General features: G+C 34.4%; 1 protein-coding gene across 4 annotated transcripts in view; it reads right to left on the bottom strand.

The window, feature by feature from the left end:
- The window catches only part of LOC113092658 (ankyrin repeat and fibronectin type-III domain-containing protein 1), a 62,171-nt gene extending 37,797 nt beyond the window's left edge, over positions 1-24,374 (bottom strand). The window contains exons 1-5 of one of the 4 annotated variants that reach the window (XM_026258343.1): positions 24,134-24,374; positions 22,453-22,558; positions 21,260-21,324; positions 14,922-15,100; positions 13,585-13,808 (exon numbers count right to left, since the gene is read on the bottom strand). In XM_026258343.1, coding sequence (XP_026114128.1) covers positions 13,585-13,808; positions 14,922-15,100; positions 21,260-21,309 — 453 coding nt within the window. In that variant the 5' untranslated portion in view covers positions 21,310-21,324; positions 22,453-22,558; positions 24,134-24,374. Of the gene's footprint in view, positions 1-13,584; positions 13,809-14,921; positions 15,101-17,411; positions 17,838-21,259; positions 21,325-22,452; positions 22,559-24,133 lie in introns of those variants that run through there. The other 3 variants (XM_026258344.1, XM_026258342.1, XM_026258341.1) reach the window with 3 other exon arrangements.
- Between the last annotated feature and the right edge of the window lie 2,541 nt (positions 24,375-26,915).

Raw genomic sequence — 26,915 nt, 5'->3', positions numbered from 1 at the left:
AAAAATGTTTAATAAAAACATTTTTATTCAACATTTTTATTAAACATAATAAAAAAAACAAGTATGTAAATATAAACAGACATGAAAAATAAAATCTCTCTCTTTTATATTAAGATTTTATTTGATTTTAGGGTTGATTGGGGTTTTTAGGCACATGTAATTTTAGGAACATTTGGAACAAAACTTTTTTATTACACTTGACAGAAATCATTTTAAGATCCATAAGAGAAAGATCCATGATAAGCTGAAGATCAGTAAAAAAACATTTATCTGTGAATATTTCCCCACTGAAAAAGCAGAAAAAAGGATTGAGGATAATAATCTGTGCACAACATGGAAAACATCTAAATGAAATGTGTGTGTGTGTGTGTGTGTGTGTGTGTGTGTGTGTGTGTGTGTGTGTGTGTGTGTGTGTGTGTGTGTGTGTGTGTGTGTGTGTGTGTGTGTGTGTGTGTGTGTGTGTGTGAGATAGGCTCGCGCAGGGTTAGGAGCGATCTCCGATTATTTGCTGACACAAGAGGAAAACTCATTTTGGTTTGGGGTCGGGAGCCAGACATGGAGACAGACAGAGAGCCCGAGTAGAAGAGAGAGAGAGAGAGAGAGAGAGAGACGCTCTTCACACCTCTCCGTTCTCACGGTATTTGGTTTGTTTACGTGCTGCAGTCAGACACAAAAACACTCACATAAACACAGACGTGCACGACCACGAACCACACTCAACATCTGATTAACATGTTACAAGCCAAAATGACTTTGACTCACATCTTTATTACACCCTTTATCTCGACTGTACAAATAAAACAAAGAAATAATTAGAAACATCATGATATTAAAACTAGAATTTAGTGGCTTTTAGTTGGTGCCTGTTAACATTTTAGTCACATCGGTATGCTGGTGTACTCCTAAATATTATTTTAAACACATATTCATGTTTAAAATATAGTCTTTTTCGTCTAAAACAGATTTAATATATTGATGACTCATCCTGGACTGCATGGATTTCTGTCCAATCAAATGCGTTAGAATGAGAATGTCCCTCCCCCTGATGCTGTCTGCGACCAATTAACAAGTAGCAAATCATGGTTCATGGCGGTGTAATTTCTGAACCACAAACTAGAAAGATTAAAAATGTATAAATAATTAGATTAAAACAATATAAATAAAAACAAAATGGGAAAAGTAGCATTTTATGATTTTGAACCAAGATGTAACAATAATTAAAAAAAGGGCATAGGAAAGATAATCTGTTAATCTGTTCGCCAGCGCTGTTCATTTTTGTGTTGAGGTTGGTGAAGTGATCTAAAATTTTAACCTGCTGAATACCTGAAGCCTGAGCATGCAAACACACACACACACACACGTAAATGCACTCACACATGCATGGCATTTCGGAAGAAAATACCACAGACTCCACAGCTCAGCAGAGCTAATAAATAAAGAGGTCAGGGCGCCACCTCAAACCTTCCCCGTGTGTGTGTGTGTGTGTGTGTGTGAGAAAGCTGAGGGGGGCTCTACGGGAAACACACAGGTCTAAAGTTGCATCAGCATCACTCTCTCTCTCCTTTCCCAGCCGTCTGTCTGTAACTGAACCTGTGAAACTGCGATCGCGCTCAGTGACCTCAAAGACTCCTGCGCTGATGAAAAGGGCACGACAGAGTGTGTGAGAGCACATCGGTGTTTCTACCATATTTGTTTACATTAGTGTATTCTATTAGTGTTTCTATAGCTCTGAAATTGGTTACAATTGCACTTTAGTTTTAGTTAGATTCAATGGTGAATAAACGGCAGGACTACCAAAGATAAATTACATTAAACATAAATGTTTTTAATGGCATAACTTTTATTTGTAACATTGTTTGCCATTTAAGTACTTCATTTATCTAATAAACATGGTCAAAATAAATTATAAAAATGTTACATTTACATTTACCATCTCTCACCAGGCAGTGTTTATTTCAATATTTTCTATTTCTACATTTTTTATTTTAATTGTAATGTTTAAGCCATTTTTATTCGTTCTTGTTTGTTTTTAAAATGACATTATACAGTTTTAAGTTTGAATTCATTTAGTTTATTTTATTTCAGTACTTCAACTTCAATCACTACAACTAGCTGAAATAAAACACATTAAAGTTTTGAAATATTTAATTTAATGCATATTTGCTATTTGCATTAGATTAAAAAAAATCTTTTTTTATTACATTTAAGTTTATTTAGTAACTTAAACTAAACAAAAATGAACAAATTTAGTTTGTAAAATGCAAGTCATTTATATATGCAACCTAATTATTGAATTTGGTAAATTAATCATCATGTTTAGATATAGTTTGATAACAATGTTTAATCAATGGACATCCCTAGTTTTATATTAGATTATGTTCAATATATCTATTGCATTATTATTATTACTGTATCATCTGAGGGGTGCGGTGCCACTGAGGCGTTCCTCACACACAGACACACGTCCAGAACAAAGCGCCGCTCACCAGACGCCAGGGATAAAGAGATATCAGCCCTCTCTCTCTCTCTCTCTCTTTTCCTGCAGCAGCTCTCTGTCAACCCCTCCATCCTGGCTTTAGCCATCCTTTCATCTCTCATTCATCCACTGCTGCTAACTTTCCACTCACTCCACATCCCTCTATCGCTCTCACAGCAGACGGAGAGGGCCACAGCCAATCAGAGCACTCGGAACGCTGATGCTATCGCTGCACAACATGAATATAATTTCCCCAAAATTCCCAAGCGGAAAAAACTTTAATGTCCCACTGAGACCTGGATCAGACCCTGGAATCTGAGGGATTTGAGATGGCGAGAGCCCAGTCTATGAATGGACACACACCTGTGTGTGTGTGTGTGTGTGTGATAACAGAAATATTAATGCACTTCAAAAGGGAACATGCATGTTGTGTGTTCAGTGTTGTGTGATGCATGTGCAGGTTGATGTGTGTGCATCTCTCTGTGTGTGTGTGTGTGTGGTCAAAGCTAATGTGTTTTTATACAGGGATATTTAAGTTTTCTAAAGTTAGCAGAAGAGAAGCTTTCACCTACACCAAAGCAGGAACCTGTTCCATGGAAATTTGCAAGTGCGCATGTGTGTGTGTGTGTGTGTGTGTGTGTGGACAGGTCTCAATACATTCCATTCCTGTCTTAATGGAGGCTTACGGATGCCTTTGCGTGTCGGTGTGAATAAATAGAAGCCAGCAGCCCAGAATACCTGTTTCCTGAACAGGATTATGCCAACAGACACACACACACACACACACACACACACATTTATACACGGATTCACACACTCATACACACATACTGAGACGTACACCCTGACACATATATCACTATTTAATTAAATATTAAAAGATTTCTTTAATTGTTAAAGTTGCATTAATTCGATTTCAATAGACACCATTTTTGCATTACATTTATATTAAATAATGAAACACAAAATCTTTAAATAAACACATAATTTAGGGAAAAATAAAAATGCATTTCATGGGACCCAAATAAATGGTACTCTTAGGTACTAATGTATACATTTTAGGTACTAATATGGACCTTTTTGGGGAAAGAAATTGATACAAAGGTGTACTCTTTTCAAGGTTACTGTACCAGTTTTCTGAGACTTTACCTACTTATAACATAATTAAATAAGTATTAATGGTTGCTATGATAACTGATAACATTACAAACAAAGTTTATGGTTTGATTAGGAAAACATATAGTAAGCCCTGATATGATCACCTTCCAATATCAGCCAATTCAGAAATAAAAAGAGACAAAGCAGCTCAAACTGCAATACGAGTAGAATTAGAAAATCTACCGTATTTTTCGCACCTGAGTATAAGTCGCATCAGTCCAAAAATACGTCATGATGAGGAAAAAAACATATATAAGTCGCACTGGACTATAAGTCGCATTTATTTAGAACCAAGAACCAAGAGAAAACATTACCGTCTCCAGCCGCCAGAGGGCGCTCTATGTCTTCAGTGTAGGCTACAGCAGCACTGAGCAGCATAGAGCGCCCTCTGGCGGCTGGAGACGGTAATGTTTTCTCTTGGTTCATGTCAAATTAATTTTGATAAATAAGTCGCACCTAACTATAAGTCGCAGGACCAGCCAAACTATGAAAAAAAGTGCGACTTATAGTCCGGAAAATACGGTATGTGAATTTGGGTACCATTTATGTGACATAACCAATGACTCACTATATAAAAAGATTTCAGCCAATGACATAATTACTCACATCTGCATTATATATGCAAACGCTCGAAGGCAAACTGCTCAGAAGAGCATGCATACAATTACATGCAAAAAACGTATCTGATCTTTCATTTTCAAAAACTGCTGCTGTAATGACAACAGTCCAAAAGAAGGAAGATGATGAAGACAAATGCTGAGACGAGGTGCATGTGCATATTATTTAAATATCAAGTCTGTTTAAATATTTCACTTTTGATTTTGGGTTTGATTGTTTCATTAAATCTAATCAGATGGATGCAGTCTTGACACCCAAATGAAGTTGGCCTTCACACGGAAACGAACGATGAAACACATGAGGGCGTCCTTTGAAAACCTTCTGTTTTGCCCAGTTAATGTCCATCTTTCCAAATGAAAAGCTCAGAGAGTCTCTGTTATCTCTTTGCTCTCTGAAAGATCTTTGAAGAGCGTCTGCATCTCTGAACGTGTCAGGAATAAGAAAGCCTTCCAAATTTTGTTCACGTCCAAAAAAAAAAAAAAGTCCTGATAATTTACTAACCACTATGTCATCAAAGATGTTTATGTCTTTTTTTTTCTTTTTTTTTAAGTATATACTTTTTAACCACAAATGAAAGAAAGACACGGACATCTTATAGTAAATTATATGGAATTTTTTACTTTCAGTGATGTTGGTGCATGAAAGCTGGAAGAATAAGACTGACAAACCAAATGAAAAATGAAAAATAATATTATTATTATTATTTTAAAAAATGTAAATAAAAGACATTTCAGAATAACCATAATTTTAACCAGATTCAATATCTTGAAAAATAAATAATAATATAAAAAAATCATTAAATGAGCAAAGAAAATTACATGTAATATAAATAATACTAGTTGCACAGAATTTTAATATGCACTAAAATGTAAATTTTTGTGCATATTAAATATCTGTTGTTTAATTTTAGTATGCACTAAAAACACCCTTTTATAAACATTTCATATTAGAACAAAGAAGTAAATGGAAAATTTGTCAAGATTTCTTTGTTTTGAAATTCATTATGTTTGCATTTTGGCTCTGAAAGGTCTTGTTGTTTTTGTTGTTGTTTTTTTTACAGAAACCATCATTTCAAACAAGCAGATTTAACTAATTTCATTCAATGGGTAAAAAAATAAATAAATTACATTTTATATATATATATATATATATCATTTCCTTGTTTCATTTTTCATATATAGTTTTACTCCAACACTAAAATATAAATATAAAACGATAAAAGTTGCATTGATGACGCAAACAAATCATTGAATCAGATTTCAGAATCAGTTAAATGTAATGGAAAACGAATGTTATTAAAAACTACTTGAAAGATTTTAAAAACATCTCTTTTTTTAAGTTGTCATGAATAAGATGAATCACAAAGCTGGTCCAATCAAACAATCTTGGATTTCGGCTTGTGTTTACGCCGACTGGCTGCATCGATGTGCTTTATTTCCAGCTAAAACATTCAACACATCAGTCAGCCACCGGAGCTCAAGCCAATCCCAGAGTCCTCATGGTTACAAAAACAAGCTGCTCTGAAATGTGCATGCCACAGAGCATGAAGTGTGTGTGTGTGTGTGTGTGTGATGTAGTAGACAGATTCAGAGACATGGACACATATTTATAAACACACACACACTCCTCTTCTTGTAGTAGTGCTGTGTGTAAGTAGGATTTCCAAGGACTGCTTGTAAGCATATGAAGGGCTGTATTCTCTGGGTGTACGGCTGGGAGACAGCCAGTCCACACACACACACATACACGTATATATATTTATACACCCTTAACCCCGAACAACCAATAAGTGTCAGTTTATTAAAAACAAAATAGAGTCTCTGACAGAAGGCTGCAGACCATGAAGGCAAAAGCAAAAAACAGGCTGTAAACAAGCCGTAATAAATCCACCCACTTCAACTGAAGTGAATCGGTCCATCTTGAAGGGGCGTTCACACTCAAAGAGATCTGGAGTGATAGAGCAACCACAAGTCACTCATTTCAATAAAAGTTACAGATTTAGACTGCGCTAACCTGCTGCATTTGTCAGTCCACACCGAACACAAAAAAAAAAAAAACAATCAAAGCAAAACAACAACAACAACAACAACAACAATCATCAAGTCAAGGGCAACTTCACGCACTTTTGAACTATTTTGTGTTTGGAACACTGAAGTAAACTAAAGTGGGGTAAACATATTTAGAGACACATGGGAGACCACAGCGAACACTAAACCTACTGTGTTTCTATTTGTTCCACAAAATAAAATTGCAAAAACTATTGCATTTGCACGAACTATTAAAATAGAAAAAAGCAGTGTTTACACATTTTTGGGAGGATTTTTATTTACTGTTATTTAATGCCAAGTTAATAACAAAAGTATATAATAATACAATTGTAAAAATATATTTAAATATATAAAAATATATTATATATATATATTTAGATAAAAAATAATATACAGGCATGTGTGTGTATGTGTGTGAGCATTCATGCATTAAGTATAAATAATATTAATACTTTTTGAAAACCTTTACACATATACACATACATATATATTTATATATAAACCAAATATAATAATAATAATAATAATATTAATAATAATGATGATAATTAAAAAAAATATATATATATTTTAAAAACGTAAATTACACACATTTTGTAAATATAACATAAACATTATCTAAAATAATATAAAATATAAATACGTCTCTGTTTAAAGTACACATAATATTAATAACTGAAAAAATGTTGCGAACACACACACACACACGGTTTTTATATACTACATAAATAAGCTCAAACCAAAAAATGTTAACTCGGTTTAACTTGAGTTCTTTTCATATTTTATTACCATTTTCTAAACTATAGCGAATAAACTGTGATAACGTGTGCAATGTTCAAGGTGTCTGAATAAATTTTTGGTTTGAATGCATATATATTTTTTAATAAATATTTTAAGAAATGTATAAAACTTGCAATCTTTACATTATTACAAACTGTGAAATGGGTCTATTTAGAAAACCGCACACATGCACTGCATTGCCAGAGGGGGTGCTACAGCGCGCATTAGCATAACAATATTTCCTTCTATGGTATGCTTCTTTCAGGTCCTCTCCTTCAGATCTGGCTATTAAGTTAGTTCAAGTCAACATGTTTATAGCAAGCTTTCTGAATAATAAAATCTGGTTTACTGATGCAGACATTAGTAAAAAGCTTGAGTAATGAGGTCAGGTACAACCACGGTAACGAAGAAAACACATCAAGCATTTGTAAAAAAAAAAATAAAAAAAACGGTGCACTCGTAAAGCTACACTTAACCTGGGCTCATTAATTTGACAGCAGAAATACAGCAGGTATATCAGCCGTCCAAACACTCACTAGCTCAACACAATCAGTGATGGTATTATTTAAGACTGATGAATAGAGCAGCTCACTGTGAGCACAGTAAAAATATACAACCATACATCAACACAGCACTACTGCACAACCTCAGCTACAACATAAACCCAGAATTAAAGCAACAGTTCACTGAATTAAAACTCTTTCCAAAACCGTTGGATTTCTTTTTTCCTGTCAAACACAAAAGCAGGAATTCCAACGGCTGTGCTGGTCGCTATTGTACATATGATTACAATGAATGGAGACCCAAGCTTTAAAGCTAAAAAAAGGACATTTTGCATGAGAAACAAACTCCTAATTTAAGTCACTACTAGAGGTATGCAATATTGACAAAATATATCTCAATAACGATAATTAAACAAAATATTGCTAAGAGTGTTTTTAGCTGGTTTAGGTCAGTCATGAATAAATAAATGAGACACTAAACCCACCAGTAGGTGGCGACAAGTCCCTGTATTAATGAGTGAGTCATTGAATCGTTCTATAGTCTTTCTATAAAGAATTGCACATTTCTAATTGATTTCTATTACACAACTCACCATTTTAATTATTGTAACAATTAAGTAGTGAATTCTGTAATCTGATTCACTGAAAATATGCAGCTTTAAACAAATGACTCCCTAAAGAACTCACAAACGCATCTAAGAGAGTTATATCAGTGAATAACAACTTAAATTTCACATAAAATAATTTTATGATGGTTTTCTTTTTGAAGCTTGTATGCACCAGGAACCAACATCATTTCTTATTTTTTCCTTATTTTGTGTCCCTGGGGAAAGAAAATCAGGAACAACATGAGTGAGTAATTATTTTTAGGTGAACTGATTCCTTAAAATACAATTCGTAAAGCCCTTGAAATGTGATTTAATGCACATATTTGACAATCATACACATCTAATCAATTAATAACCAATTAGAGCAGAGACGAATGGAATATAATTAATAAAAAAAATTTAAATCAGCTGTCGGCATTGTATATATAGATTTTCTTATTTAAAAAATAATAATAATAATAAGATAAATAAGATAAGATAGAAGTTGTAAATAAATCGGAATATCTAAATATACATTTTACAAGAAAATACTACTGCAGTTTTTCTCCTTCAAAATTTGAATGTTTAATTCAATGTTACATTGAAACATCTGCGAAATTTATGAGCAATTTGAGTGAAAATTGTTTCAAATTTGTTCAATTTTTTTCTGAAAAAGAATCAAATTGTTAATTGCCAACAAAAACGGTTACTTTTTTTGCTAAATGGTCACCACAATGGTTGTTCTAGTGAATAAACGCAGCAGAAAGTTGCACACACTGAACTACAAATGATTAAACAAATTACATCAATATCCAAAAATTAAGTCAACATTTGGATTTCTATTAAGTCTTAACAAAATCCTTCTCTATTCGCATTTGCATAATGCCGATCCCATCCCCCTCTCACAAATACTGTTCTCACAAACCCTTAAATGCTCATTCATCTCTGATCTTTAGTAAAAATGTGTGAATCACATGTCGGGTCTGGCTAATGTTTACTGCACGTCTGAAATGAAACATGTTTGTTGATTTAAGCTGTGTCTGAACACAAGTTCTCATGGGACCCAGCTTTCCTTTTTAGGAAGACACGTCAGATAAAACACAGACAGAGAGAAAAGGAAAAGAAAAGACAGACAAACTTCAGAGGGAAGAGAGTGAGGATGATTTTGGGAGCAACTCCCCACGTCTAAATACATAATGAGCCTTAATGGCCACAGTTTCACCACGAAACCAACAGCAACCACTGCTGCGAGGACAAAAATGTGAGTGTGTGTGTGTGTGTGTGAGCATTTAAAGAAACCAGCCCTAACAACAGATTTTTCATTCTTCTCTTATCAGCGATGCTCGTCCTCTGTGCATATGTAATTTCTGCAAATGTTCTCAATGAATGCGTGTGACGATCTTGAGTTGGGTTCAGCGTTTAGAGACACAGACGGACAGAGAGAGTTTGTGCTATTCAGCACTGCCATCTACAGCTCTACTTACACAACAGACAAGACTCTGACAAACTCTGATCCTACACCAAATGAACAGAGAAAATTACTCTCTCATAAAACTGATTCTACAAGCATTGCTCTGGAAAAATAAAATAAAAAATAAGATTAATTCAGCCTATTTTAGGATTTTTTTATTAGCATTATTTTAGTACAATAAACCTTTAAAAAGACAATATCATGGAACCTGATAAGAACAGATCCAGGTAATATTTCCTAAATAAATAAATAAATAAATAAATAAAAAGAACACTAATTATATATATATATATATATATATATATATATATATATATATATATATATATATATATATATATATGATTTTTAGGGAAATTTAAAAAAATATATGATATTATAAAGCACAAATTGTCATGCATATCATGTATTTATGCTGATTAAATTTTTTAACACTAAAATACATACAAAATGTTTTTAGGAACAATCTAAATTACAAAGAAATCTAAGTCAGTAAAACTATAAGCATCACAGTAACAAGATTTTGACGATGCAGTGTTGGTTTGTAATATAAAAATGAAAAAAAATTAAAAATAAAGCTGAAATATAAATTGAATGTACATTTCATACATAAACTTAATAATTTTGTCAACTAACTGAAAATTAGTTTAAGTTATAAAAGCATTAAAGCTCCAATATGGAGGAATTTTGTAATAAAATTGTCGAAAACAACTTGCACAGTGTGATATATTTCCTCTAGTTGTGTACATTATAATATCTCAAAAGTCTCCAAAGATTTTTTATTTCAGAGAAATTCCGATTTTAAATAACTGGCCGTCCCGGAAAAGAAATGTTGCCTCTCAGTGACGCAATGTCCGCTCTATACTTTGTTTCCGGTGTACACCATGTGATGTTCCACCACACCGCAATATCACATGGTCAAATGCGGAAGTGGTGGTTATGTTATAGCCGCGCGTATGGTTTGGTTGTCGTTGTTATGGATCACGATTACTCTTTGGCGAGTATTGAAGTGCCAGTAAAACGTAAGCGTCCATATTCGGATACACGCAGACTGTGTGACAAACGGAGGAATAAAACCAGGATAAATATCGGCCAGGAGTTTACGAGATGGAGAGAGCTGCGCGAAAATCTTGGACTTGACAGAGACTCTGCTCTCGCGAGTGTATTGATAGACAGGTAAGCAAATCAATTATTTATTTTGTTATTGTACCAGTAACGTAATAGTTACAGTAAAGATGATTTTAATAGATATGAATTACACCACATGCCTGTACATTCTGTCACTTTATCCATAACGTTACCTGTGAGAAAATAACATAACGTGGCAAATGGACTGTTATATTGCTCTTTGTACTAAGGTAAGGATTTTTGTCACGTGTGGTGACCGAGGTAATACAAAAACAAATAAATTACCTCATCCGTGATCATGATTCGTTTATCCAATTTAGATACATTGCAATGGTGAAAACGCATTAAAAAGGACATCTCCCATCGTCACCTGCTTCATAGCGTCATCAAGCTTCGCCTTTGTTATTGTTGGAAATGCGCCCTCTAGTGGTCAATTACAAACATCACATATTGCAGCTTTAAATTGAAAGCTCAAAACAATAAAATAAAATACTAAATAAAAAAGTCTGACAAAAATGAATAAAAAAAAACATCAAAATTACAAAGGTCAACTAAAATTAAAAAAATAAAGGTTATTTCAAAATACTACTAAAGACTATAATAGTATATGAATAATACTAAAAATAACAAAGCTTTAATGCTGAACATAAATGCATTCAAATATTTTTTCATGTAATTTTGGGGTGAAACATGACCTAGACATGTATTTGTGAGAAAAAAATAAATGTATTAAGTCCATCTTGGATGGATGAGAACTGTAAAGTGTCACTGCTGAATTTGACATGAATCATGAATTACGACTAAACATGATAGTTATCATGCTTTTCTTAGCTCTAGTTCCCATGCAAACACAACTTGAAACACAAATGTGTGTTCGATAAATGCATAATACAGAAAATAATTCAGTCTACTGCATCGCCGTGCATTAAATAAAAAATGTGACCAATATATGACAGATACCTGCCATGAATATCCATAATGAATTATTCAAACATCCTCCTGATGGACCTGCTGCTGTCATTTATCTCCACATACAGATTGAGCACAAGTTCACTAGAAGTCCACAGACTGTGTCCAATCATCCGTAACCAGCAGGCCATTCAAACGGGAGGCTAATGCACTGCAAAAAGCTCTTTCCAGCTATTTTCTCCAACAAATCTCTGACTTTAAGCCGACAGAAGTTGGCAGACAGCCAAAGCACTGTTGATTTGTACAAATACTGTAACAACTAAGCTGTCTGGAAATAAGGCGTTCTGCAACCCAGGAAGGATTTCTGAATGTGCCAGCATAGTAAAAATGATTAAACCATGCAGTACAGAAAAAAATAATAATCTGCTTACTGTAACATAACACTCCTAACACTGAAAACTAAAGACTTGGGAGGAACAGAGCTTATCAAATACACATATAAGAAGGGATGAGATGGAAGACTAGTTGACTAATCATTCAAAGACCAAGTGTTTCTACTAAAATCTCAGACAGTCTTAACATCTCTGAAAAGCTGCATCTTTTAATTCCTCCCATTTAAAGCCCTGCTGCTACAGCCATCAAAGAGCTTTTCTAACAAATCGACCGCTTTCCAACAATACATTTCAAGACAATTACTGTCTGACTTGTTATTGCCTGCTGTGAGCAGCCTACATAGCCTGTGCATCAACATTTTTATGACAACTATAATGCTCTTGTGTAAAGAAGTTCATAGTTATAGTTTATTTACCATATCCTATTGAAAGGCTGCATTCAATGTATCGCTGAGAAATGAGTCAGCTAAGGTTTACAATATTAGGAAGTCAGCCATGCAGACAGACATCTTACCCCTAAACGCAGACGACTCATTAGATCCAGAGAAGAGTTCATCCTGACAGTGAAACCCATACAAACTCAATGTCTCTCCACATGTCAGGAAGCATTCAAACACCTGAGCCTCTGTTACACGCCGCAGGCAGGTAATGAGGGCTCCACTTTCATGCTAATATACACACTTCATTAAATATTCATAAAAAACCCTCTGTGTGCATTTTCAAACACGACTTTAGGGGAACTACTTCAGCCAAAATAAAAATTCTGTTCTTATTTAATTTATGCAATGCTTTTGAAAGAAGTTTCTTCTGCTCCCAATGGATGCATTTATTCAATCAAAAACACATTTAAATTGTGAAATATTAATACAAATTGAAATAACAGTTTCAATGTTAATATCTGTTAAACAGTAATTTATTTCTGTGATGCGCAGCTGAATTTTCAGCATCATTCCTCCAGTCTTCAGTGTCACATGATCTTCAGAAATCATTCTGATATGATGATTTGTGGCTCAAATATTATAACTCATTATTGGGTGTTCAAATGGTTATTATTACTGTGAATGCTGAAAATAATTTGTGGAAACAATTTAACTTTTTCATGTTTCCACAATGAATTAAACAGCAAAAACTGTTTTCAACATTGATACTAATCAGAAATATTTATCGAAGAGCAGATCAGCATATTATAATGATTTCTGAAGATCATGTGATGCTAAAGACTTAATAAATTAGACATTTTAAAATGTATAAAAAAAGAAAATTGTAATAATATTAGAATTCTAGAGTATTTTTGATCGAATAAATGCATCCATTGGGAGCAAAAAAGACAAAAATATAAAAATAAAAACTTAATCCAAGTCTTAAATATCATTTGCGTTCTTGAAAATTAGGACTCCACCGTAATAAATAACCACATAGAGATTTTGAACAACACGAGGTTGTGTAAATAATGACTGCATGTTCATTTCTGGGTGAACTGTCCCTTTAAAGAAACTCTCTTTACAACTACTCACAAACTTCCTCTTCAGTTTGACTTTTGGATCGGCGAAGCTCCTCCTCTCCGGCTGGGCGGGTTCTAGCTCCGCCTCTCCCAGCTGATCATCAGCTGAGATGCTTTTCCTCAGATACGCCGCCCGCTGTCGGAAATGTGAGAAGGGCGACTGAGAGCGCGGTCGTGGGTCAGCGGCACCCGGAGCGATGTCGGCCTCGTTTTCATCTTCCAGCCGCCACATCTCGCCTGAGGACGGACGGATCACACATCAGACCAATATCACACATGGCACATTTAACCTTATTTCCCTGCTGGTTATTCCCAGGCAGCCGGCTAGATCTGTAACCACGGGTGTAAACTCTCAGATAAAGACACTAGAGATCTGTCAGGACACTGGAACAGAGTTATTCGTGTTTATTAGACTGGAGTCAGTCAAATCTGGGTCAGAGTTTCTACCAGATATTACGACCCTTGTTTGGCATGATCCAAACATAATGAGCACGTCAAACATGCTGAGGGAGACGGCTGGGATTCGGGGTGTGTGTGTGTGTGTGTGTGTGTGTGCTGAAACTGCACCATGCTACGCTGTTGGCGATGACAGTTGCTAAGCAACTAGAATGGGGAGGAAGCCAAAGACTTTAGGATTAACATTTGAGAAACAGTGAAAAATCCTTCAGAGAAGCTTTCCACAGGAGCAGCTCAGCTGTGAGAATCAGGCGTGAGAAAGTGAGAGAGAGTGGGGGGTGAACGTGCTAAACAATCGCACATGGTGTAAAGCTCACACATGTTGTGAATGGAATGTGCCGAGTGGAAGCCTCCCGTTCCAGACCTGGTCCATTCACAACTACACTCTCACTCCCTCGCTGATCTTTTTTAAACCATGTTTATTATTTTTGCGATAGAGCAACTGAAGAGCATCTTGTGCATTCAGATGCTGAAAACTGAAAGTATTTAGAATTTCACAAAATGTACTGCATCGTAAAAAGTCAACAGAAAGTAACAATTCTGTATAATATGATGAAAATAAAGCCTGTTTTTGGATCAAATAGAGTTACTGCATTGACATTTTCATGACTACTAATTCTCATCACTGTGCAAAAAAAAGACAGAACTGTCAACTGATACTGTGAACTAAAACTATTAAAATTTGTTTGCAATAATTAAACAGTTATAACATGAATAACTGTAATAAACTAACTGAAATAAATAAGTATAAGTTTACTGAAATGCTTTTCATCGATATCACAGCAAAATCATCAAAACTGAGAGTTTGATCAAATTAGTTTTGCTAACACGGCTGTGCCGTTTTAATGAATAAACACACACACACACACACACACACACACACACACACGATACCTGCAGAAGGCAGTGTACATGCTTGAAGACCACCAGGGCTGGAAGGAACATGAGGGCGCTGTTGACGTTCACAAACTTTCTCTGACTGCTGCACGCGGACAGCGGCGGGGGACTGAGGGATGCTGGGTAATGTCCTGGATTTGGCCAACAAAGGCCTCTGTAGCCGTCGCTCCAAAGACCTGGAACACAAACAAGCAGAACCAACAACAGATAACTGGTTAAAATGCATGTATTTCTGAAATAAACTCTAATAATAAAGAGAAACAATCAATTCCAAGCAATGTTTTGCATTGCATAATGTTTTTACATCGTAAGCATGTGTGTGGATGTTTATTTGAACACTTTATTTGTGATGTTTTATATGAGATTATTTATGCATTTGTTATTTATCTATTCATTTATTGCTGTTGTTTAATAATTAGTACAACTATAGCATATGCATGGAATTAAGTATTTTTTATTATGTCTCCAAACAACATTTTGTCCTAATCGCTGTGTAAAGTTTGCATGCATTACATGAGCATGTTTGAATCGGTCTGTCTGTAAGGTTACAGTAATATTAAAAACATTATTTTTCAAGCATGCAAGATGGAGTGTAACAGCATGTGGAGATTTGGCTGTATTCGAAAGTGAATGTCTGGCAGCGACGAAGCAGTGAATTCCAGACTGCATGAGGAAATTCTACAGCAGAATGTGACGGCGTCTGTCTGTGATCTGAACAGGCGTCGGGTTATGCAACACGATTACCATCCAAAACACTGGAGTAAATCAAAGCTACAATACAACCAGAAGATGCTCTGCATTTATGAAGACCAGATACAATAATCTCACTACAAAACATCCCAAAAACTGCTGAAACAGAAGTGATGGAAAGGCACAGTGCAGATGTGAACAGCAGCTGCAGAGCATTTGATTGAGGTCTGTGCCAGCAGACGTACTTCACTCCTGATCAAATATTAAGAGCTGCATATGGTTTTCCCATCTTTAGTCAAGCTCAGTTAAACTGTTCATTTAATAAAGAACTGGCAATTCAAAACCGACAAATGTTACAATTTTATGACATTAAACTTATAAAGATCTTCCGGATCATATTGTGGACTTCAATTAAATTTGAAGTAATAAAGAAAATTGCAATGTGCGCTTTTTAATAATGAGTTTAATTTTAAAAAAAGAAAAAAAGAAATTATTTAAGAACTAGAGCAGAAAATAATGCGATTCATTCAACTTCCCTGCAAACATCTGGCTTCATTTGGTTTTTATGAGTTTTCATGTTCCTTTAAATCAATGGAGAAATACAAATCCTGTCTTACATGTTTTTCTAATTTAATACCACGTTTAACTTGTTACATGTTCTTTCAGAGCACAGAGTTTAAAATGACAGAATTGGCAGATTTTTTATCGTTAAGTAAAACTGAAAGCTTAAAAATTATTTTCGTTCATTGCAATAAAGCTGAAATAAAGAGGTTTTTTTTTTTACCTTAAACAATTGAAACATTACCTTGATGATTAGATATAATTTCTTAGTATTGTAATGCAAAAATAAATAAATAAATAAGTTCCTTATTGTATTCAAGTTCATTTTATTTGTATAACAACCAGGCTGACAAAGTGCTTTACAGAAGAGCAGGATTATTAAAAAATACATTGAAAAGAGACCAGACCAAAAAAATAATAATATTAAACATTATATGATTTAATTTTCTAAGTACTTATTTAATAGGGTAATATTGAGTTTGCTTACAGAAAAACAAACTTTAAAAAATATGAAATATTGCCTTGGTTAAAAACTGAAATAAAATCTTGAAGCTAAAGTGCTGCTGAAATTACTAAAACTAAAGCTTAAATAAGTATGAATGAAATCTATCACCATTTTTTAAATAATTTAAAATAATAATGACAAAAGCACACAACAAAATTACTTTAAGTTATATAAAATATAAAATGAAAATATTCAAAATAATTTAATTGAAAATAATTATAAATACTATAATGGTATACAAATAAAAGTAATATAACACTGAGAATTGACTAAGAAATCCCAGCCTCATATATGCTTTCATTCTATTAAATAAATAAAATAAATGTAATAATAATAATAATAAATCTTCAAATTAGGAACAACACAATGTTGAGTAAATGAAACCATAAAGTTCATCCCTGTGTCATATTTCTGTCGTCCTGTCCACGGATGATTTCTGCCACATCCAGGTGAACTGACTGCACTGTAACCCTCCAGGACACACTACATCACTACATCAAGCGCTCTTCCGAGCCGAAATATGAGGGAAAGTTTCAGATGTCAATAATACAGTTCAGATTTGATTATTCAGTGATATGTGCTCATCTTGTTTTAAGGTACAAAATATGTAAGCATTATTAGAGTATTAACTAAACATACCAGCCGTTTTCTAAGTAAAATCCTGAAATCTCAAGCAGGACACACATGCACACATGCACACACTCTCAAACCGCGCTCTGATTTAGGAGTACCTGGCCTCGGCTACTGTGCAGCAGTAACTGCCGCTGCGACGGGTGTCCCTCCGAGCCATGAGCTCATCCCTGGAACGCCGACGGTTAAAGTAATCCGTAAGTTTCCCGAAACTTGCCATTCTGACCCTTGCATGCATGCATCAGTGTTCTGCTGTTATTCCACGAGCGGCTGTGTCACATTCGTTCACTCATATCCCCAAGATACCCACAGAAACACCAGTGAACACAGAGCAGCAGCAGCAGCAGTCGCGTGTCTGCCACTCGCTCACACGCTGAATATAGCCACCCTTATAAACTTCCTCCAAAAGGAGCCTGCCGCGAGAGAGATGCAATGAGACTGACGCGTCTGAGTTTAGAGTGTCTTTCAGCATTCTCCCTCCGGAGCATCATCAGTGCTGCAGCAACACCATCAGCATCTCTCCCTCTCACCCAGCCTCTCTCTCTCTCTCTCTCTCTCGCTCTCTCTCAAATGTGTGCCGAATGCTCTAAAAGAACTAATATGATTTAGAGCAGGGGAGGGAGAAAAAATGAATGAGTAAAGATGAAAAATGAATCAGAAAAAGGCAGCAACACTGCCTAGAACAAGAGATTGTTGCCAAGTGTTTTGCATTAAGAAAGGTGCATGTCTATGTGTGTGTGTGTGAATCATGCTTTGATAAAGACAGCAGCCTGGACTGCACTTCAAAGACTGGAGTTCATGAAATCAATACAGGCTGAAGACAGGAGAGCAACGCTCCGATTCATTCATTACATTCCTTTATTCTTTAACTTCTTGGCTGCATGTTGACTGAATTAATGTACAACGTAAAAGACCAAAAATGCAAAAGACTGCATCATCAGCTGCCCTATTTTCGCCTGCTACAAGCAAAAACGAGTGCATATTGCACATCCATAGCAGATTTACAGGAGTGTGTCGGTGGCTCTCATTGAGAATAAATCTTGTTCTAGCATACAACTTTGTCCGGCATATTTTCCTCCCCGCAGCATCTCGTTTCTGCTGCCGTCTGCAGTTTTGCTCTCCTGATAGAAGCTGAAGATGGTGGGGATGGATAGAACACAATGTACAATACAGGTAATGTTAACCAAGGGATCAAAATCAACCAAGCTATCAAAGCAAACAGAATAAAACACACCAAACTAAAGCCCAATCATTTAGGATTTTAAGCCAGGTCTGTGTTATTCAAATTAAAGAGATTTGCATTAAAAGCATGAACATTTTCATTGTTTAGGAGCGCACAAAATAGGAATGTGTGAACATCATGGACAAGGGCTCTGAGTGTGTGTGTCATAAATCTAGGCCTAAAAACCATATGCCGGTAACAACAATAGAGATGACAATGGTGATATCTACTGCCTTCAGGAACATCAAAAATAGCACGTACAGTATGTGTCATCAGCTGCCTTCAGTGATCAATACAGCTTCAGATCATATTTTGTGTGTGTTAGTGTGCTAACCTGACTCTCTCATATCAAACCCTAAAAACCCTACCCTGTGCAAAAATGAAATTATATTTCATGTGATACTATGCTTGTCTAAGCATAACGACCAGCACAGCACAGCAACACTGACTCGACCAATGGAGTGAGCTTGGGGAGGGGCTATCTGTTTGCCCAACCAATAAGAGAAGTGCGGAATGTTTGGGAAATGTTACACTGTTTTTAGAATTCTACTTAGAATCACTGCAGTTAAAAAAAACAACAACAACAACATCACTGTCTGTTCAATTAAGCATTGGAGTACTATTTCAAATTAATATGCGGAATAGTAACTATAACGAAAACCCTTTCAAATATTAGTATGATCTCTCAAGCATTTAGTGAAAAACTATTTTACTCAAAAGTCGCTAGCAAATTAAGATTTACCATTTTGAAAAATCATTTTCAACAATTACATTATAATTATATATTTACCATTTTTATTCCAATCTTCGAACTTAACTTTTAGCAGACAGACGAACAATAAGTCAAGAAAAAGATATCGAATATCAAGGTTTATATTATTTCTTTGCACTGATGTGTAGTAGGACAGAGTATTGTAAGAACTACATGTTTAGGCAAAAGTAGCACATCATATTCTCTGCATACAGCAAAAGTGCTTACTGACAACAACATAAACACAGCACAGTACAAAAACAGTGATAGTATTATTGCATTATTCTATTCAGCCAAAGATGGGCACTGATGAAGAAATTATTTCTTCTGCTGTTCACTTTATTTAAACATTTCATTTTGATTTAACACCATTATATCAAGTATCCAAACATGATTGCACCATGTTAAACTGACTTGAAACAGCTGGATTGGTGTGGATTACATGTGGATTATCGTGTTGTTTTTATCAGCTGTTTGGACTCTCATTCTGACGGCACCCATTCACTGCTGAGGAACCATTGATGAGAAACTGATGCAATGCTACATTTCTCCAAATCTGATGAAGAAACAAACTCATCTACATCTTGGATGGCCTGAGGGTGAGCACATCTTCAGCAAATTTTCCTTTTTGGGTGAACTATTCTTTTAAATTGTCCTTAAAGGTTCAAATAAAGCTCCTCCTACACTAGCTCTACATATGGGCTGCAGTGGGCAGGATGATGAAGAATGAGTGGAAGGAGGAGCAGAAGTCATTATTTTCACCTTAAACCAGCATCAACTCACAAAACGCTCTGCCTCATCATATGACGCCATTAGTGTATCCCTTTATAGACATGATGGGTTTTAAAATCAAACACTCACAGTCTGGGACTGTGATGCCCTCAGGAAGTGCATACATCATTTCAGCAAAATTATACTTCCTGTTGAACAGTATTATTTTCACCACTACTCATCAATATTGCGTCAAAATTTGAGCTTAATATGGCATCTTGGTAATTTACATACATTAAAGAACATTTTAAAAAAATAGCCTGTTTTTTATGGATGCACATTTTATGGCAGATACCAATGAGCAATGTTCTTGTTGTGTATGATAATTAACCAAAATAATGAGAGATGTTATACTGTACATGCCTGTTTTAAACAAAAACCGCCATTTAATTTAGGAGAAACATGAATCAAGTGAAGTAAGGCATTAAAACATAAACGTAGAAAAAAGTTCAATGTGCACCATTGACTTATCAATAGTGTGAATAAGATAAAAAAATATATTTAAGAAATTAATACTTGCTTTCAGCAAGAAGGCATTAATTACATTAGACTTAATTGAGAGTAAAGACATTGAAAATGGCACAAAAGATTTGAATTTTGTTTCCACAAAAATATTTAAACACTGATAATAGTCAGAAATGTTTCTTGAGCAGCAAATCAGCATAGTAGAATGATTTCTGAAGATCATGTGACACTGAAGACTGGAGGAATTATGCTGAAAATTCAGCTTTGTATCACATTAATAAATTACATTTTAAAATATATTCACATAGAAATCAGCTGTTTTAAAATGCAATAATATATCACAATATTGCTGTATTTCTGATTAATAAACACAGCATTGGTGAGCAGAAAGACATTAAAAACATAACAACTCATATGGGTTACTGGAACTAGAAGAAGCAACTGATGAATGATGTGTGACCAACAACATTTAAAGGAACATGTCCACAATATGTATTTGAAATTCACACTAGTATATCTAAAAGCATATCTAGAGCAAAGTGGTAGATTTTTAAACCAAAAGGTGGGAGATTTAACATTAGATTTAATCAGCCAATGCTGATAATCTCAACATATTGGCTGATTTATAGGCGTCTGAAGAGTCGTCTAAAAGCACAGTACATCAAGGCCTGTCTTTAGGGCTTTTAAACTTGATGAATATTGATGTGAGTGTTAATGAAATGCAAAACGAGAAGACTTACTCCATTAGCGTGTCCGTACTGAATACATCAGCATAACAACCTGCGAACATCAAGCCAGACACATCCTGAGAGAAACACAGACACAAACGGTTAGATTTCAGCTTCTGTTCATGTTCACACGCAGGAAAAGAGGAATCATCACTAGAGTTGTTCCTCTTCACCTTTAAATGCTGTTTGTAACCAATCTCATCAACCTCAAAAACACAACTCTGCTGATAATCAGGAACACTTTTGATTATACTGGATAGGAAAAAGTATACTAAACAGTATCTTTTCGTCCTCATGTAATTATAAAACTCATATTTAACAGCGTAAATACTGACTCTTACAATTCTGTACCGATGTAATGTATTCCTTTATCATGAAACAGATTATAACAATATCAAAAGGAGCAACACAAAACATGGACAAGATAAAAATTCTGAATTGTGAGATAGAAATGAAGATTTGAGAGATATAAACCTGCAATTCATACAAAATGAGTCAGAATTGGGGGATAAAAAGTTTTTTTAATTGTGAATAAACAGAATCGTGAGATATAATCTAAGAATTTCAAGATGTCACCTGAGAAATGGAAGCAAAAAAAAGATAAAAAGTTGCAATATCCTTCTTTTTTTTCACAGAAACAACTACAAGATGTTTAACTATGAATTCAGATTTTAAAGAATCTAAATTGTGATATACAAAATTGGAATTCAGAGAAAAAAGTAATAATTGTGAGATGAAAAAATAAATTCACAATGAACTTTTTTATTGCGAAAAAACTGAATTGCAAGATGCAAACTATGAATTCAGAGAAAACAAAAGTCAGAATTGTAAGACAATCTCAAAATTTCTAAATGAAAACAATTTGTGAGAAAAAAAAGTCTAAAAATTTGTTTTTTTATTACCATGCATGCTTTTCTCATAAAAAGTTCTTGCATCCTGGCAGTTGCACTATCGTGTGTGTGTGTGTGTCTGTGTGTGTGTGTGTGTGTGTGTTTAACATAAGCCCTTCAGAAGCCGACAGCCGTGGTATTCCAGCGTCTCTGCATGTTCAAACAGAGTTGCAGCTCAACATGTACAAAATGAATGCTCCTGGCATGATGGAAACTTCATCATCATACGCTTAACAAATCTCTCAATCAAACCAACTCCCGCGTTAACCTTCCACTGATATTTACTGGATAATGTGATTCCTGTGAGTCACCCACCTGACAACTCAACACAACCTCCCTCACCGCTCACCTCGACTCGCTTCTCTGAACGTCAGCGGGATATAAAAGAGTCCACTTCACCATCCACGTAATGAATCACAAGCTGAACAGAATGAATGGAGGAAATTACACACTTCATAGCAGCTCATTTCCTGTGGATCTGGACAAATGCATCTCAATCCAAATGTTTGGATTGACACACACACGCACACTGAGATTCATCTGTTAAACTCACAAGCAACAATAGCAGCCCTTTCCTTTAGCCAATATGGGCATATAATAGTGTGTGTGTGTGTGTGTGTGTGTGTGTAAGCATCCTTTTCCTGACCCTGCTGTATACAGGACACACCTTACCATCTGACTTCCTCAAAATCACAAACTGCGATTCTACTCAACTGAACACACACACACTCACGTGTTTACTTTTTATAAATAGGAACAAACGTCATAGACTTTTATGTTTTTGACTTCTATGAACTGTTGTTTTTACATGCGGTTCAATGATGTAACGCCCTTTTTATTGTCTAAATCTATTAAATTATTTATTTACTTTTTGTTCTGTATCACAATACAACAAATACAACAAAGGTGTGGAAAATGCAGTGCACTTGAATGCAGTTCTTGAACAATGAAAAACTACAATTTCTGAACCAAAAATGATTTGGATTTGTTTCACTGGGTTTAAAATTAAAATTTCTTGGTTTTTCAAACTGTATGGAGACTTTAAAAGAAAAGCTGTAAATGTTGGGGGGAGGGGGGGATAAGGACTTAGGCATAATTTTTTATAAAAAACTAAATAAGCAATATTGTTTAAAATTGCTAAAAAAATTGAAAAAAAATGTGTGTGATGTTGTCAACATATAAGAAGTCATTTTGATGTCATGTGACAAGAAAAGCAAGAAATATGATCTTGACATCGTAAAAAAAAAAAAAAAAAACATTCTGGCCTTTTATGAAAAGGCACGTTTTGTTTAAGTCAAATGGAGTAACAATATTGATATTTTTGATTGGAATGTGTATCATATTGATATAAAAATACTTGAGAAATGTTTGACATTTTTAAACCTAATAACAATTTCAATTCAGTCAAATGCATTCGACATGCAATGAAAAAACTTGAGAATTATATGTCATTTAATCAAGAAGATATATTTAAAACACTGCCGTTTACAATTATAAAAACAAACTGATTGATAAAAACACTATTTCAACACATTATTTCCCAATTTTCCTCAACATAGATATCATTATTTGTCATGGACCCTTATCTTATTACTAAAAACATTGAAACTGCAATGATAGATGGATAGATAGATAGATAGATAGATAGACGCACAAACAAATACATTCTTACTAACACAAACACATGAAACCATTCAGAAGTGACAAAAAAAATCCTACAAATCCTCAGAGTTATTAAAAAATAGTTATCTTCCCAAAGGAACCGAATCTGAATTGGCGTGACTGTAAATGTGAACTCGCAGCGACATCTGATCTCCATGACAACCGCTGAACGTGAGCGCGCAAAACAAAAACCCGTGGCCCACAAATCCAACAACTAATATATTTATATATTTATCAAACCAGCTTCAGTTCGGTGACACAAAACTAACTCACTGCCGAGAGAAACAAACACAGTCGGTCAGAGGAATGTCTGATAAACACTCGCGTAACTTACCTTCCACACAAAGAAGTCGCTGAGTTTCAGTCAAAGAGTTTTGAGCCTCAGGTCTGTTTTTCCTCTTATCTCTCTTGAGTCTGATTTCATCGATGAGAACAGAAAACACTGGGTTCGCTTAGATCGCATTGTGTCCACTCACGTGTAGCCCGTGTCTCTAAACAGTGTACTGCCAACAGAAGCTACATTTCGGCATCAAATGTTGCCAATAATAACCGTTTCCTTTGTGACGTAAACCTTTCTTCCGTTAGGGGGCGCGCGGCCGCTCACAAACCCGAGTCGCGCGCGGACCTCGAGATTATTTTGTCTCTTTAAAACATAAAAAGAGCATTCGTTTAAATATTATTATTTAAAAAAAAATCAATGATTTATAAATAAAAATCCGATTCTAAAATATCTATAAAATAATTTAAAAAAAATAAATAAAGCGAGAAAAGCAACAGGTATCACGTGACCACGTCTTCACAGGAATGGAAATACATTATAAAAACAAAAAAAGTTAGAGCCTTGGACTATTTTGTTTTGTCTATTAATATAAAATGTTCATTATATTCAACAATGGCATGCAATGTCTGATGTATTCTTTTGGTACTAGTGTCTGTGTATTATTATATCAACATAAATCAGACATCTAGTAAATAATACCTTTAACAGACTTAGAAAAATATATGTATCTAGAGAATTGTTATCTATTAGACCACTCATAAACAAAAATAATGAACAAATAGACTACAGTGGGTATAAAAAGAATCACCCCATTTGCAAGTATAAAACAATTGAGATGGACAATTTATGTTTTATCCAGCTGTATTTACTCAGTGCAACTTATATAGTATACAGCTGGATAAAACCGTACATATTTTTATTTTCTATACCCGCTGTAAATATCTGACAGTTCAAATGCTGAAGTCCAAAATAAGAAGTTTTGTCTTATAAATATTCTTTAAAAATATTAGTAATTATGTTTGGCATGATGGTAATGTCAGCAGTATTGGTACAGTGAATATTTGTTTTAAAAATTAAAATTGCACACATTAATGTCAAATTCAAAATATGATTTTTAAAGTTCCATATGAGAAGGTTCACTAGACTTAAATAATATTATTCATATCTATATTTTTCTTACAGAGGGAAAATGCAGGGACAGAACCAAAATATTCAAAGGACAAACTCTTTGGAACATATATAATATATATATATATATATATATATATATATATATATATATATATATATATATATATATATATATATATATATATATATATTTATAATTCAAGTTCAAATACACTTGATGACACGTAATTCCTGGGATTAAATCTGTTAAATTGCTATATGGGAAATGCCACAGAAACTGTGAAGTTAGGATTTTTCACCAAGATATAGTGCCAGTTGCATAAATTGCAGACTAGTCTTAAAGGTTAGTCATCGAATTATTTCTAACTTTTTAAAATCAGCTATATAAAAAAAAAAATTACTCTTATTATTAATCCTAAAAGTAAAACTGATTTAAATGATAATTAGTCTAGTTCGTTTTTGCAACTGGCCGCTGGATTAGTGCAACATCTTGCTACCAGAGCTTTGAAGGATCTCTGCAGCAAACGCATCTGAATTATGTTATTATTCTATGATTCTATTACTATGTAAAATTCTAATATAATCATAGTAATTTAAACTAAGCACTTTTAACATCTCTATAAATATATATTTAATCTCTTATGTTTTTTTTGTTTTTGTTTTTTGTCTCTCATGTCTTTCTTTCAACTTGCAAATAAGCCTTAGGATATTTTTATAATAGCTGGTTATAATTCTGTCTATGCAAATAAAATATTTTACTAGATGGAACACTTGGAACGTTTTTATTCCAGTTCCATCAGCTAGACATATTTTATTACTGCTTTTCAACAGGGCTTCCCTTCTTCCGCTAGATGTCGCTGTTCACCATCAAAATAATAGTGGCACCTCAAGTCACTGCTTTGCATTTTATAGTGAACATATAATGTGGGCCTACATGTAAATTATTAATCACCAATAATAATACACGTCGCCTGTGAGTTTCACAGAAAATGTTTCTTCAAATTGTTACATTTTAAAATGATAACATCACATTTATGATTAGAATAAAGTATTGATATCACTGAATATTTAAAAATATTTAGTTATTTCCTATCATCCTTGTGTAATTTACCACAGTCTAAGTTTCGGTTTTAGATTTTTGTTTTTGTTGAGAAAACCGACTCGATTTACCCACATCCGGGAGTTTCTCTCTCATAGAAATAGAATGAAAGGTTGTAAAAAAAACGAAACTTAAGAGGTTCAAAGGTTGTCGCTAATTATTCAAATACGATACCCGCTATCCATGTCTTACTCTTCACCGTTTATTTTCAGTTTAACGACAATTAAAAGACATTACTGTCTTTATTCGTGTTAAAAAATATATATATTTTCAAGACGCTGAAGTCGAAGCCACCTGATACCTGTTACTTTTCTCAGCGCTGATCAAGATGGACCAATCAAAGTTGATTATGTTGACTGATTGAGAATTGAGGTTTTTTTTTTTTGTATATATAACAATTTTATAAACACTGTTGAGGCAGATTTTGATTTGCATTTCTATTAAAAATCTTTGTTTCTTAACAAAAAAAATTTCAATAAATAAAAACCACCGTGGGATCCAATGACTTTTCAGGTTTCTGGGCCGTAGAGCGCCCCCCTGTAGGAATAACCTCGCGCGTCTCCTTAGAAACACTCACAGGCCGACAACATTCGCGGTCCAATGAGA

Source organism: Carassius auratus, unplaced genomic scaffold (genome assembly GCF_003368295.1).
Source record: "Carassius auratus strain Wakin unplaced genomic scaffold, ASM336829v1 scaf_tig00214714_1_2670353, whole genome shotgun sequence".
Taxonomy (NCBI): domain Eukaryota; kingdom Metazoa; phylum Chordata; class Actinopteri; order Cypriniformes; family Cyprinidae; genus Carassius; species Carassius auratus.
Note: the sequence above shows the minus strand (reverse complement) of the source record. Positions and strands in the feature narration are given on the sequence as shown.